The sequence below is a fragment of the Pongo abelii genome, chromosome 12 (genome assembly GCF_028885655.2).
Source record: "Pongo abelii isolate AG06213 chromosome 12, NHGRI_mPonAbe1-v2.0_pri, whole genome shotgun sequence".
NCBI classification, from domain to species: Eukaryota; Metazoa; Chordata; class Mammalia; order Primates; family Hominidae; genus Pongo; species Pongo abelii.
The window spans coordinates 30,742,997-30,758,993 of NC_071997.2; the positions used below are offsets into that span (position 1 = coordinate 30,742,997).

At 38.8% G+C, this 15,997-nt stretch overlaps 1 protein-coding gene and 1 long non-coding RNA gene across 2 annotated transcripts in view; one reads left to right on the forward strand and one right to left on the reverse strand.

The window, feature by feature from the left end:
* LOC134759637 (uncharacterized) overlaps window positions 1–15,997 on the forward strand; it is a 64,097-nt gene that overhangs the window by 308 nt on the left and 47,792 nt on the right. The window lies entirely within an intron of this gene.
* The window catches only part of LOC100445837 (ranBP2-like and GRIP domain-containing protein 3), a 74,941-nt gene continuing 61,266 nt past the window's right edge, over window positions 2,323–15,997 (reverse strand). Inside the window, 3 exon segments of the mRNA XM_063713388.1 lie at window positions 2,323–4,178; window positions 12,016–12,214; window positions 14,797–14,948. Of these exon segments, the coding sequence (XP_063569458.1) occupies window positions 4,108–4,178; window positions 12,016–12,214; window positions 14,797–14,948 (422 nt within the window). The 3' untranslated portion in view covers window positions 2,323–4,107.

A 15,997-nucleotide genomic window follows, 5' to 3' on the forward strand; every position in this document is an offset into this window, starting at 1 on the left:
ACTCCAAAGCTTCTGTACTTACATGCTACAATTCCAGTCATAGGAAGACGCTGAGTTCTTTAGTCCCAGATCCATATTACTGAGAAAACCTAGTTGCCTAGGCTCGGGTCATAACTCTGTATCTGTTTCAGTTGATTATGGCTGGGCCTACTGCCCCTCTGTATGGTGGTGGGGCAAAAGTTCCCAGAGAGAGGCAGGGGTGACAGGGACTGTTGTCTCAAATGCTAGGCAGACATCTGGAGTGGTAACCACTACATCTGTTCACAGTGAGCACATCCTTGCAGGGAAACTGGGTTAATCATCTCTATTATTGAAACTCAGAGGTATAGTGTTTCTTCATAGGAATTTTCTTTCCTTATTTGAGATGGGGGTCTCACTTTGTTGCCCAGGCTGGAGTGCAGTGGTGTGTGATCTTGGCTCACTGAAGCCTCCCCTCCCGAGTTCAAGTGATTCCCCTACCTCAGCCTGCTGAGTAGCTGGGACTACAGGCATGGGCCAACATGCCTGGCTAATTTTTGTATTTTTAGTAGAGACAAGTTTTCACCATATTGGCCAGGCTGGTCTTGGACTCCTGACCTCAGGTGATCTGCCCACCCTGGCCTCCCTAAGTGCTGGGATTACAGGTGTGAGCTATCGCGCCCAGCCTATTTATAGAAATTTTCTATAGGTATATAAGTAATAATTTGAAGGTCACAACTAGATGCCTTTTCATGTAACCGTATCTTGAATGGGACAAACATTTTCTTTCTACATAGAAATTATACATAAATAACCCAATGCTTTTTAATACCCATGAAAAACCATTAGCTCAAAGACACTTGCAAAATTGTATCAGGTTGTTTTCCTTGGTGTGTATTAAGTTTGAAGCAAAGGGGATTTTCAGATACCAAGACAAAGTAGAAGTCTTCCACCAAGTTGAAATCATCACATTGCAATTTAATCATATGACACAACCAATTTTTTGATGTGTTATGCCATTCGCCAAATACCAAAAATTTTTTAGGGGAAACTACATCCTCAACTATACACTTCCAGCTACACCACCACCTAACATGGACTTTAAAAAGAATACAAAGTACGGTATGCCTTCTCAGTGTCTTGTTAGTAATTCAGTTACAGTTCTGCCAAACTTTCTTTAAAGGAATACAATTCTCAATCTTACACTGTTCAGAGCACAAGCATAGCTTATTGTATACAAGAGATGTGCATCAGTTCCCACTCCTCAGGGACTGTATGAATTTGGCTTTATTTTTATTTTTTTGACGGAGTCTCACTCTGTCGCCAGGCTGGAGTGCAGTAGTGTGATTTCGGCTCATTGGACTCTGCCTCCCGGGTTCAAGTGATTCTCTTGCCTCAGCCTCCCAAGTAGCTAGGACTACAGGCGCACACTGCCATGCCCAGCTGATTTTTTTTGTATTTTTAGTAAAGACGGGGTTTCACCATGTTGGCCAGGATGGTCTTGATCTCTTGACCTCATGATCTACCCGCTTTGGCCTCCCAAGGTGCTGGGATTACAGGCATGAGCCACTGTGCTTGGCCAAATTTGGTTCTTAGAAACCAAGGAGTTGATGTGTGCACCAGGCCCAGGGCTGAAAAGCTGCTTCTCACTAGATGCCTCTCTTGGTCTGGCTGCTGTATCCAGTCCTATCCAGGGTTAGCTCTGTTCCTCCTTCTTGTGGCATCTGTGTTTCTCTTTCTGCTCTGTCTCTCCCTATCTCCTAGTCCAAACATCCAAAGAAATTAATTACCTCCAGGAGATCGAGACCATCCTGGCTAACATGGTGAAACCCCGTCTCTACTAAAAATACAAAAAATTAGCCAGGCATGGTGGCAGGTGCCTGTAGTCCCAGCTACTTAAGAGGCTGAGGCAGGAGGATAGCGTGAACCTGGGAGGCAGAGCTTGCAGTGAGCCGAGATCGCGCCACTGCACTCCAGCCTGGGTGACAGAGCAAGACTCTCTCTCAAAAAAAAAAAAAAAAAAAAAAAAATTAATGACCTCTGCCCCTAACTGAACAAAGCCCTTCATCTAAGGCCAACTTTGGTTGTCAGCCTTAGCCAGACATCTGCTTCTGGTCAAATCAATGTCTTGTCCACAGGGAGGGCCAGTGCTGTTTCTAGTTTTAGCTGGATGCAGGGTGTCAGACATGGCAGGTACTACGGTCTACCTGGCGGGTATCAAAGAATTGGTCGATGTTCTCTCAACAACCTAATAGGGACCAATCATGTAAGGCCAGTAGTAAAGGAGTTTGAAGTTCCCTTTCAGGAACCAATTAACAACCCCAAAGAGACAGCGTCTAACATAAAAGAGCAGCCATAAAAATATACAGTTAAACATATTTAATAGAAATATTAAAATAATCATTACACTTCCTCTCATTGCGGAAACCATGAAAGAATATGCCTTTTGTAATCAAAGTAATAATTTTTTATCATGCAAAAAAGTATTGTTATGACATTCATTGAGACTATATTTCAAAACAAGTTTATACAGACTTCAAAAGGTCTAAAGTCAAAGAGAAAGTGAAATATATTTAAATATGATTAGTTACATTGTATGCAGCTGGCATACTCATATTCACAGTTTATAAAGTAAAAAAACTAAACTCTTCATTTCAGCTCTGAAATAGATGCATTTTCATTAATACATTCACTAGTTAGGTCTGTTCTTCTAAGACAGGAGGAAAGACAAGATATATAAGATATTTTTTAAAGAACAAACTCAACATATCCAGCAGCAAATTTCAGTTAAACTAAATTGGAAACCAATGTTCTGTGTAACCAAAGTGCAAAGTCAGTTCTCCAGCTCAGAAAGAAAATTAAGAGTACAAACTGAAGGCTTAAGAGAACTTCAGAGAGCATACTGTGTGATTAACACATAAATATTAAAAATTATCCAATTTCTGATTTAAGAACTAAAATTATCCAATTTTTGATTTAGTTTTGATCTAGTCATTAAAACATATGCAGAGGTGTCAAAGGCAAGTAACACTACCACCTAAGGTTATTCAGAGGAACTGTGAAGATGTAGCATGGACCTCTAAGATGTCTTTCTAAAATCCCTTCTGATGGAAAGCTTATGGAACACTATCTGCCAAAAACACTGAAAGCACCAGTTTTATATTTAGATACAATGCTGAGTGATATAGTCACTGTTGTGATAGGTTTTTATTTGGGAAAATAGAGAGGATTCTGAAAACAGATTCATGGCTTGCATGCAGTGACACCATGCCAAGAGCCTGGAGAGGCACCATGAAATCACCTCGACTCAAGTGGTGGGCCCACCTATTCATAGTCAGTGTTACACTAGCCAGCTCTAGGGCTCTGACAACATAATGAGTTTTAAGACAGTATATAAAAAAAAAAGAACAGTTTATTTTAAAGCAAATAACTAAATTGTAGTTTAACTTAGCATAATTAACTGCAGCATATTTACTTCATAGCCCCTTAACATGTCACTTTTACCAATAAAGCTTTTTCATTCATATTCTAATCACAAAAATTTCTCAACGATTTATAACAATCTGTAAATCTGACCTTGCAATAAATAGTCATAAAACGTTATTTTTATTTTATTACTATTATTATTTTTAGAGACACGGTCTCGCTCTGTTCCCCGAGCTGGAGTGCAGTGGTACAATCACAGCTCACTAGCCTCAAGCGATTCTCCAGCCTCAGCCTCCCAAAGTAGTGGGATTTCAGGCATGAATCACCACACCTGGCCTTGAAACACTATTTTTAAAGCCTAAATTCCAGTTGGTATGGTACCAAAATTTAGTTTAACTTCAAAATTCACAGTACTGCCGAGAAATGGGCGGGTCCTGAGGTTCCAGAGAAGTGGGGAGTGAATTCATTCCTGGTGGTTTTATTCTGGCAGCATGCACAGGAGATCACTTGAGTCACAGGGCTGTAGCCTGGTATCAACACTTCAAGCTGTTGTACTTTTACTTCAAGTTGAAACTTTTAAAATACATCTGTCATATAGATGTACAAATATATGTAGATGCAAACATATATACACAGTTTTTGACAAAAGAATGATGGTAATATACATGAACCATTTTTGTAAATAGATTCTATTTGGTTAATAAAAATATTCCTTCCATCAACCTATCGAAGTCCAGACCAACTATGAAGATAGGATGCCCATCCAGAAGAACGGGAAGCATTTTCTTCCTCACCTTTGGAAAGTAAAACAAAAAAAAAGAAAAAAAAAAAAGAAAAGAGAGTATTAAAATTTCTCAATGTAAAATCTATATTTTAGAACCACTCTACAATATAAGCAAATAATGTCTTTTTTACTGATTACATGCCTTTTTTGGGGGGGGTTCTTTTTTTTTGAGACAGGGTCTTGCTCTGTCACCCAGGCTGGAGTGCAGTGGCGTGATAAGACTTCAATGCAGCCTTGATCTCCCAGGCTCAAGTGGTTCTCCCACCTCAGCCTCCCAAGTAACTGGGACCACAAGGTGTGTGCCACCATGCCTGGGTAATTTTCTGTTTTTTTGTAGAGATGCGGGTCTCACTGTTTTCCAGGCTGGTCTCAAACTCCTGGGCTCAAGTGATCCTCCCACTTCGGCCTCACAGTGTTGGGATTACAGTCACGAGCCACTGTACCCATCCATATGTCATTCTTTAGACACATTACTTACTAAATTTCTCTTTTTAAAGGATATACTGAATTTCCGGTTGAGCCAACTTAACAGCTAATTTTATATTTTAGCTTTAAAACACTGATAAGCAACATGAAGCAATCTAGAACTTAACCTTTAAATGGCTTTATTAAAGAAATCCAGCTATGAAAATTATGCAGAAATGATTATCTACAAACAATCCTACCAGCACATAAGAAATTCTTCCTCTATTCTGAAATACCATCTTCTCAGAACATACTTTGAATGTTATGAATCAATGTCTGTTCTTGAACATTATTTATTGTCTTTCTCTATTAAACAATTCCAAAATAAAATTTCCAGCACAACTAAATATTGTTGACAATAAGAGGATTTAAAAAAAAATTCTTTTAAAGCAGAAGCTTATATACAACTTAGAATCTAAAACCAATAGATTTATGGTAAACCTTAAAACTGAACCAAAACAAACAAAAACCAAAGTTTTAATCATTTAAAAATCATGTTTATTGAGGTACAACCTACTTATAGTAAAACCTGCCATTTTCAGCATATAGCACTGAGTCTTGACAAATGCAGAGTTATGTACCACCAGCGACCAAGGCCTGGCACATTTTTACCTCCTCCAAGTTCTCCCTGGCTGCTTCTCCCACTCCTTGGCAACCACTAACCTGCTCTCTGTCCTTATAGTTCTACTTTTCTCAGAGTGCCATGTAAGTAGAATCACACTGCACATAGTATTCTGAGTCTGACCTCTGTCAACTGGCATAATGCATTTGAGAATTATCCATGTTGCTGTACTGGCAGTGCATTCTTTTTTATTGCTGAGCAGTATTCAACTGCATGGCTGTACCAGTTTGTTTATTCATTTGCCAAGTGAAGGATAACTGAGATCTTCCTTGTTTTTAGCAATTTTAAAGAAAGTTTCTATGAATAATTGTATATATAGGTTTTTAATTAAATGTTTTGGAGATATAATTCATATACCACATAATTCACCTTTTTAAAGTGCATAATTCACCGGTTTTTAATATATTCACAAGGTTTGTACATAGGTTTTTGTGTGAATACTGGTTTTCATTCCTCTTGGATAAAGATTTAATTTGGTATTACCCTTCCAGACACCTTTCTGTGTTTTCATATGTATCTATGTATGACAGTTTGACCTTAGGCAGAGTAGCATTTTCAATATTTTACATGGGGAAACTTTCTAGAGTTAAAGCCATTTTATTTTTCTGTTCTGTCTGGTTTTATCTACGTGTTATTTACAATCTGCTGCATAACAAATTACTACAACCTTAGTACCTTAACACATATTTATTTCACAGTTTTTGTGGGTCAGGAGATCAGAAATGGTTCTATTTCAAGGTCTCTCACAGGGCTGCAATCAAGATGTTGGCATGGCTGGGGTCTCATCTGAAGGCTGGACTGGAGAAGAATCTACTTCCAAACTTATGTGGTAGTTGGAAGAATTTAGTTCCTCAAGGCTGCTAAACTGATGGCCTGTGTTCCTTGCCTCTGGGATGGTAGCTTGCTTCAACCAAGTGTGCAAGCAGAGAAGACAGAGAGAGTCTGCTAGCAAGACAGAAGCCACAATCTCTTGTAATCTATCATTTTTGCTGTATTCTACTGGTTAAAAATAACTCATTAGGTTAAGCCTACTGGCTCTCAAGGGGAAGAGATTATACAAAGGCATGAATTTCTGGAGAAGGGAATGAGGGCAAAGAATTCTGAGAAGTCTGTCTTCCACAATCTGAAGAACTTCTAGAAAGTAGGAGGAAGCGATATTGCTTAGGGATGGACAACTTGGCACTGGTTGCGTTCCAAGTGAGGTAACCTTGTTCCCAAGAATAAAGAGAACCAGATGTCTGTAAATGTTTCCCTGAACTGAAATGCAGATTGTTGTATGTTCACCTGAAATGAATGGTGTAAGCTGAATATAAGATTTTTGACAAAAATTTTGCTGTGTTCTCAGATCTGGCAGGCTCCTGCCCTTGTGCAAACAATGTTCCTGGCAGCTATTCATCTCCTTAGGTAAATAAGAATTGAAGAAAATCTGTGCTGAGATAGGGTGCATTTGCTCTTGCTTTGGAAGGTTGTTTTCTGATAAGGTTCTATATCCTCTGCAAATCAAATCAGGCACTTACAGTGTGAGTATGCATTCTCTTCCTGCCAGTCTGGAGATGATCAAAAAGCCTATAACAGCTTGGCCTATTTTCCTATTGGGTTGCTGGGCTTTTTTCCCTCTTCATTTACTTGTAGAGAGTTTTAGACCTCTGTGTATGTATGGTGTACAAGCGACAATATTCAGATCTGTAAACTGTAACCCAGTCTGGGAGCAAAGAAGATACAGAAAAACGACTTTTACTTCCTGCTTGAGTAGTAAAATTGAGATTCAAATTTTGCATATAGAAGTATTATATGGCTAACTTATTTGGGGAGCAAAGCTGACTTACCATAAGTCTATCTCAAATAGAAATGAAACACTCAATTTGTGAAATACGCTGAGTTTTAATGCGTGTGGGGGCAGGGTGAATTAACATTTGTGATGCAAGGAGAGGAGCAATCTATACTTACCAGTGTCTATTTGACATTGTTTGGGGACTACTGCTACACTCTAAGTCATTTTACTTTATAACGCAGAGTTGTAACACGCTACTCTGAGCAGCTCATGACATCTGCTTGAAATTTAAGTCGGGCCTCTAATATGTTTATTATAAGGACTTTGATGCTGCTTTTCAGAGTTGATGCTGCTTTACCCCCTAAGCTAATGTTTCCCCAATACACCCAAACCCACAGAAAAGAAAACTATTCCTCATAAACTTACAGCCAACATCATAAACATTTTATATCTAGAGCTGATGATACAGTCAGGTTATTTACCAACACTCATGTATATATGTAGAGTTTCAAGAAATAATTGCTTACCCTTACTAGATTCAACATATTCTAATGTTTGACATATTATTTTTATTTCTTAATTTTTTTTTTAAAGATGGGGTTTTACTCTGTTGCCCAGGCTAAAATGCAGTGGCGTGACCAGGATTTTGACCAGAAGTTTGACTGCAGCCTCGAACTCCTTATAACAAACAATCCTGCTGCCTTAGCCTCTTGAGTAGCTAGGACTATGGGCACATGCCACCAGATCTGGCATATTTTAAATTTTTTGTAGACATACAGTCTCGCCATGTTGCCCAGGCTGATTCTGAACTCCTGTTCTCAAGCAATCCTCCTGCCTCATCTTCCCAAACTGTTGGGCTTACAGGTGTGAGTCACTGAGCCCAGCTTGTATTCTTTTGATTTAAAAAAAAATTCTGAATGTGATCCACCAAATTAATTTCACCATCCACTAATAGGTAGCAACCTGAATGAAAAATACTGTTATAAACTTTACACAAAACCAGAGATTATAAACGTTTGCTTCCAAGGAGATGAAAGAGGCAAAAGGTACTTGTTTGCTCTGATGGGCCCTGTTTCCTTCAGTGCCAGGAAGAGTGGCTCTCAGACCTTTCTTCTGGCATCCCTCATGTATGCAGCGTTGGTTATTATTTTCAAGGCCTTGGTAACAAAATGCCCCTAGTGTGACCAGTCAGACTGACAGTCCATATCTGTAATATGGTGGTAAGTTTCCTTTGCATGTCTTTCTTTCTTGCGTCTTAGATCTTTTACTTAGGAAATTTTCTTTTTGCTTGAAGTACATCATTAAGAATTTTCAATGAAGGCGGATTCTTAAAGTTTTTGTTTTCCAGAAGAGATCTTGGAAAATATAAAAGGTTGGCAGTTATTTTAGTACATGAGATAGTACTACACCAATGCTGTTGAGAAGTCTATTGTGAGGCAATGTGTCTTCTTTCTCCGGCTGCTTTTGAGATTTCTCTCTGTCTTTTTTAGGGGGCAGTTTTACTCTTATGTGACTAGAAAAAAAAGATTTCTTCTTTTTATTTTAATACTGCTTGAGATTTTATTGGGTTTTTGATCTGTGGATAGATATCCTTCAACAGTTCTGAAAGATTTCCAGCCATTCTCTTCATATATTATCTGTGCTGTATTCTTTTCTCTCCTTTTAGAACTTCGATTAGTAAAAACATGTTTGATGTCTTTTCCCACTCTTGTTTTTTGTTTCTCCCATGCTGAATTCTGTGTAATTTCTTTTGAACTATCTTCTAGTTTACATTTTTTTTTTTTTTTGAGACAGAGTTTTGCTCTTGTTGCTCGGGCTGGAGTGCAATGGCACCATCTCGGCTCACTGCAACCTCTGCCTCCTGGGTTCAAGCGATTCTCCTACCTCAGCCTCCCAAGTAGCTGGGAATACAGGCATGTGCCACCACGCCTGGCTAATTTTTGTATTCTGAGTAGAGAGGGGTTTCACCATGTTGGCCAGGCTGGTCTCGAACTCCTGACCTCAGGTGATCTACCCTCCTCAGCCTCCCAAAGTGCTGGGATTACAGGTGTGAGCCACTGCGCCAGGCCTTACATTCTTTCTTAAAGAGAGAATGTAAGTATCTAAATCTGCTGCTAAACCATCATTGTTTTTAATTGTAATAAGGTCTCTTTTATGTACTCACATTGATAAGAGACAAGTAGTAAATAATCTTTAAAGTGCAAACTAATTTAAATGTAAGTGTTTTCCTGTCTGTTTACAGGACTTAGCAAATGCACATCTTAGAGTGAGTTCTGGGTTTCTAATGTGTATCTCCTCTATGAAATTCTTTAAAAATATCTGTTATTGGTATCCCTTAGGTTAGTCTCTTTTAGAACTTCTAAATCAATGGACCCTTAACTTGTAGGAGCCACCTGGATGTTAGCAACACCTACATTAAACATGCTGAGTTTTTAAAAGAGGGCTGTTAGAGATGCTAAGTATTTTGAGATAATATCATTGCTGTATTGAAAACTACTGAAAACTTTAATTTTAAAATGCAAACGTTCTTAAAGTCCTGGTTAATTTTATAACTATAAAATTAGTTATAATTTTGAGATTTCTGTCTTGTTTTTTATAGGGGCAGTTTTACTCTTAGGTGACTAGAAGTAGATTTCTTCTTTTTTATAACTATAAAATTAGGTTTACTTTTGTTAGAATAAATTAAAGACAGTGAATTTGTAATTTGAATAACTATTTACTAACAATATACAACATGTATTCTTATTTGGGCCCTTGTGACAAAAATACTATTGTGGCAATAGAAATCTATCCTATACTTTGAAGAACTGAGATTACTGTCAGTACTGAGAACATTCTACCTTCATCATTAGAAAGATTATGAAAAACCAGATTCAAAGAAACTATCAATACTACTTATGAAGTATGTCTGTAAAAAAAATTAAGCCTGAATCTTATCAGGCCTCTAGACCAGGGTTTCTCAAGGTATGGGCCCCAGACCAGAAGCATCAGCAACAAATTGTTAAAAATGCAGAATCTTGGGTCAGAAATTGGGGACCAGCAATTGGAATTTTAGTAAGTATACCAGATTATTCAGATGCCTGCTCAATTTTGAGGATGACTCATCAGTTTAGTTATTAGGATTTACAGGGGATAGGGGAACATGTCAAAGAGCACCAACTAGATAAGGTCAGTCAGTCAAAAGTAAGATGTCTGGACATTCTGGGCCTCCTGATGTCTTAGAAAGCACACAATACCATCTATGATGTATTTTTGTCCACCATCCCACCCAATTGCACCTGGATCTTCCTATTTATAGGCAATTGGAACACGTTCAGTGTTACCCTGTAATGATTAAAACCCAAATATAGGACTGCTATAGCATAAATGACCACTTTCTTCAATTAATAAGTGGCACATTAAAAAATACATTTATATACATAATTGTTATAGATAAAAAAACAACAAAATGGCCGGGCGTGGTGGCTCACACCTTTAATCCCAGCACTTTGGGAGGCCAAGGCGGGCAGATCACAAGGTTAAGAGATTGAGACCATCCTGGCCAACATGGTGAAACCTCGTCTCTACTAAAAATAGAAAAATTACCTGGGTATGTTGGCATGCATCTGTAGTCCCAGCTACTCGGGAGGCTGAGGCAGGAGAATCGCTTGAATCCGGGAGGTGGAGATTGCAGTGAGCCATGATCGGACCACTGCACTCCAGCCAGGGTGACAGAGCAACACTACATCTCAAACAAACAAAAACACAACAACAAAGTAAAGCTTAAGGAACATCAACCAAATGCAATATATGAGCCCTATTTAGGATACTATAAAAAGACATTCACAATAACACAGGCAAAATGAACATAAACTAGGTATAGGTGACAGAGAAATCCAATAAACATTGAATTATTCACTGGGGAAAGAAATGATGTGTGGGATTTAAGTCTCTAACTCTCCCCTATTTACGCCAAAAGACTGTCCATGAGTTGAAAACTATTAGAGATGCATGACAACTCAAGAGAGATTATAGTGTCCTCCTTGTATGCTTGAAAATGTCAAAAATAAAAGTAATTTAAAACTAAAACAAAAACGAAACCATAATTCTTAAGATGCAGCTTGAATTCAGTTAACTACAGCAGTAGTATGTGAAGCATTTCAAAGAAGTTAATGACATCACAGTATTAAATCCATCTGACATGGAAACCAACTCTAACTACAACATAGGTTTTTTTTTGTTTTGTTTTATTTTTTTTGAGATGGAGTCTCACTCTGCCGTCAGGCTGGAGTACAGTGGCGTGACAGATCACTGCAACCTCTGCCTCCTGGGTTCAAGCGATTCTCCTGTCTCAGCCTCCTGAGTAGCTGGGACTACAGGCGCATGCCACCACGCCCAGCTAATTTTTGTATTTTTAGTAGAGACGAGATTTCACCATGTTGGCCAGGATGGTCTCAGTATCTTGACCTTGTGATCCGCCTGCCTCGGCCTCCCAAAGTGGTGGGGTTATAGAAGTGAACCACTGGTGCCTGGCCTATGGCACAGTTTTAAAACTGCATTTGCCTAGAAAGTGGGTTGCTGTATATAGACCAAGTGTTGGGCTATATGACTCCATTGTCTTAGGCTATTTGGGGTTGGAGGAAGGAAGAGGGGTGAAGTAGAAAAGGAGCAAGCTAATAAATGTTTTTTAAAAAGTAGAATTTAAAACAAAACCACGTTCAGCTGAACACCAGAACTCAACACCAGGATAAAAATCCAATTTTCAAAGAGCTAGAAGATCAACCTAAGCACTTACTGTATTTTGCTGAATGTTAAAATTATATAAATGTACTACAGTTGCCTCAAGATGTTAAAAAGTCAGCTTTTCAAATCTAGTCACGGCCTACTCATTTGATAGACCCAATTCAAATGAGCAAAATTTAAAAGTTACACATACAGACAAATTCTCAACCACCAGGCTGTTTAGTTTAAGTTATAACTCAGAAGTTCTAAGACTCTCCTTTTACCCACCTTGAGCAATCGCAGCAAGTTTTCCCTTTTCTTCAGGGCTGAGCTGCAACATTGTATTTATAACAGGAAGAAGTCTCTCTCTTTCACTACCTGGTTTCAAGAAAATGAACTGCAGCAAGACGTTCTTCAAGTATTCCAGGTTAGCTGCAGACTTCTCTCGCTCTTGATTCCTTTCCAATCTTATTTCACTTTTGAGAAGCTGGTGTTAGAGAAATGAGTTAAAAATGGGCTTTAGGAGCTTCTGATTAAATATGGCAGACTGAACTCATGTATTTTTCTTCTCTTCTCCGCAAATTTCTCCCTTCCCTCCATATGGCAATAAACGAAGGAATTCAGTTAACTACAGCAGCTGTATGTCAAGCATTTCAAAGGAGTTTATGACATCACAGTATAAAATCCATTTGACATGAAAACCGGAACTCCAACTATGAGATAGTTTCAAAGCTGCATCTGCCTAGAAAGTGGATTGCTGCATATGAACCAAGTGTTGGGCTATATGACTCCATTGTCCTAAGCTGTTTGGGTTTGGAGGGAAGAGGGGTGAAGTAGAAAAGCAACAAGCTAATACAAGAGGAGAAAAAGTAGATGAGACACATCAAGAAATTCTCACGATAAACAGATGAAGAGGTGGAAATGAGTCAGTCCAGCAGCTTACCAAGTATCACTGACAAGAGGAGAGGATGCATCCTGTGTAAATACTGGGGTTCTTGTCTCAGAAGCACAGGGTATCATGGAAATTGGAGTTGAAAGCTGGGGAACTGATGGAACATCTCCATGAGGAGCAACTAACTGGAGCCATGGGTTGGTACCAAGATGTTCCCTCTGCCTTCTACTTTCTACAGAAACTAAGCCAGTATGGCATGGGGTTCTGAAAATGGGCTGAGGGGAACATCTGTAGCCTCCACTAACCCCCTGCCCCTACCCTGTTCCTAAAGTCCCAGGCAGTTAAGACGTCCACAGTGAACGGCACTTAATCAAAAGTTCAGACACAGTGAAAATTCAGGAATATAAGACAATGTGAAATACTATCAGAGAAATGAGGCAAAGAATGATATAAAAAAGGTAATAGCATGTTCAAGTCTTTGAGGAAGATTTCCAGGTTGAAACCAAGCCATAACTTTTAGTATATTTTCATTTTAGGTTAGACAAGAAAGTTAGCGAACTTTGTCCTCAAACCTAAGACCATTTAAAAAAGTGACAATAAAGAAGACTAAGAAATCATGAAGAGAGTATAAATTTATGAAAATATAACATTTGGCCAGGCATGGTGGCTCATGCCTGTAATCCCAACACTTTGGGAGGCTGAGGCGGGCAGATCACGACGTCAGGAGATTGAGACCATCCTGGCCAACATGGTGAAACTGTGTCTCTAGTAAGATAAAAAAAATTAGCCAGGCATAGTGGTGCGTGCCTGTAGTCCCAGCTACTTGGGAGGCTGAGGCAGGGGAATCGCTTGAACCTGGGAGGCGGAGATTGCAGTGAGCTGAGATTGCACCACTGCACTCCAAACCTGGTGACAGAGCGAGACTCTATCTCAAAAAAAAAAAAAAAAAGAAAATATAACATTTAAATAAGTCATTTAGGTTTACTGGGCTAGTTAGTGATTTGTTAGCTATGATAATGTTTTTATTAGTGGGAAAATGTTATTTTATAGAGATGCATACTGCAGTATTTAATGGTGGAATGTCATGATATATACAAGTTACTGAAAATAACTGAATTCAGCTTTAAAATAATCTGACAAGGATAGCTAGTGGCCTTGCACAGTGGCAGGACAGATCTATTAGGAGCAGCAAAGTACAGGGGAAAAGCATGTACTTTTCAGAGAGCTATGAGTTTGAATTTTGTTCCACCATTTACCAGCTTCAATTTTTCTCTCAACCAGTGATGAGATTAAATAACATATGTAAAGCCCAGGGCCTGGGTCATAAGAACTCCTCAATAAGCAGTATGACTATATTCTGAGGGGTGATTTATCAGTGAGCCAGGGTGGAAATACCTCATTTGAGTAATCCTCAACTGCTCTGCAACATTCCTAGATGTTTCTGGTGTCTACTTTAAACAGGAAAAACTTCCCATGCCACTTTGCCAACTCCACCTGAAAACTGTTTAGTAGTTCAGTACTACAAATATCAGCTGAATAATTTAAATTTACTGTTTATCTTTAGAACTCAAAGACTCACATCCATTTTAAGTTTTATTTAAGCATATGTGAACAATGATTTGTGAACATCTCTCTAGTTTCTAAGTCTATTACGGTTTCTTAGAAAAAGTAGGAATTAAGAAATAATCTTTATGTAATAGGTGTAAAAGAAGTATTTTGGCTGGATGCGGTGGCTCACGCCTGTAATACCAGCACTTTGGGAGGCCAAGGCAGGTGGATCACGAGGTCAGGAGATCGAGACCATCCTGGCTAACATGGTAAACCCTGTCTCTACTAAAAATACAAAGAAATTAGCCAGGCATGTTGGCGGGCACCTGTAGTCCCAGCTGCTCGGGAGGCTGAGGCAGGAGAATGGCGTGAACCCGGGAGGTGGAGCTTGCAGTGAGCCAAGATCGTGCCATTGCACTCCAGCCTGGGTGACAGAGCAAGACTCTGTCTCAAAAAAAAAAAAAAAAAAAAAAAAAAGGCAATATTTCTCACCATCAGGAATCTAATATAAAGATCAAGACGTTATAGATGCATCTGCAATGTGAATTTTTAAACTTGGGTGCATGTGTACGGAGGGTCAAGAAAACCAAACTGGCGGTTTTCACGGTGGCCAGGTTTTCTGATCTCACCTTAATTTGCTCCATAAGGATTGCATTGGTTGCTTCTGTTTCCCGAAGCAGGCCGTTTAAGTGATCTGCACTTTTTGTGGTGGAACTGAGCTTCTGAATCAAGTCTTCTTTGGTAAATTCAGCATGCCATAATGGAGGCTCTGCAAGATGTTGTTCCAAGAATTAATTTTCAAAATCATAGATTACAGATGAAGATTCTAAGTAAGAAAAATCTAAATATAAATATCTTACTATGTGATATTTTATAGGTCTGCTTTCTTTGCCATTCATCTATTCAGCATACCTCAATCAACAGATTATATGTTGTAGGTGACACAAATAAAACAGTATCTCTGTTGTAAAGCATGTAATCTAACTGAATACAAGCCCTATGAGTCCCAGTTCTGAAATTTGTCAGAATTGTGTTTATAGACAGTTTTATTACACATCTTCTTCCCATCTATTAATATACCAAGATTTTATGTCATTTCACGTATAAGGAAAGCATTAACATTTACTGGTCACGTATCATGTTCCCTCCTAAGAATCTTCTATCAGGTGGGGTAGGTATCATTATTCAAACTTTACAGACGATGAAACAGGCTCACAGTTGACAGGTAATTTTTGCAGAAATCACAAAGTCAAATTGGCTTCTGGAGTCTGCTGCTGCTCTATCATGATGCCTCCATGTCACCACTATTAACTTTGCCTGAAGGAACCATGACTTGCAGTTTCTACTCCACGTGGTCAGTGACCATGAATACAAATGACCCTTACTCCAGGTGATCCTGAAGTCTCAGGAAGATGACAAACAGATTCCCCCTAAATTTTGAACAGTAATATTAATTACAGGTAATAAAATATACCAAAACATCACTACAAAAATTTAGCATTACTTCATCAAGGGGAATAAACTGAAACTGTCAGTTTCTTGGAAGGGTGAGAGGATAGTTTATCCTGCTTTCTAATATCCACCACCTATTTGTGACTATAAACTTCCCACCACTTATTTATGGTTCAAGCCTAGGGCAAGACCTAGCATTTTATTTTAAAAAAGATTTGTTTAATAATTTTTCCATTTGGACAGTGTGATGGTTAATACTGGGTGTCAACTTGATTGGATTAAAGGATGCAAGTATTAATCCTGAGTGTTGTCTGTGAGGGTGTTGCCAAAGGAGATTAACATTTGAGTCAGTGGGCTGGGGAAGGCAGACCCACCCTT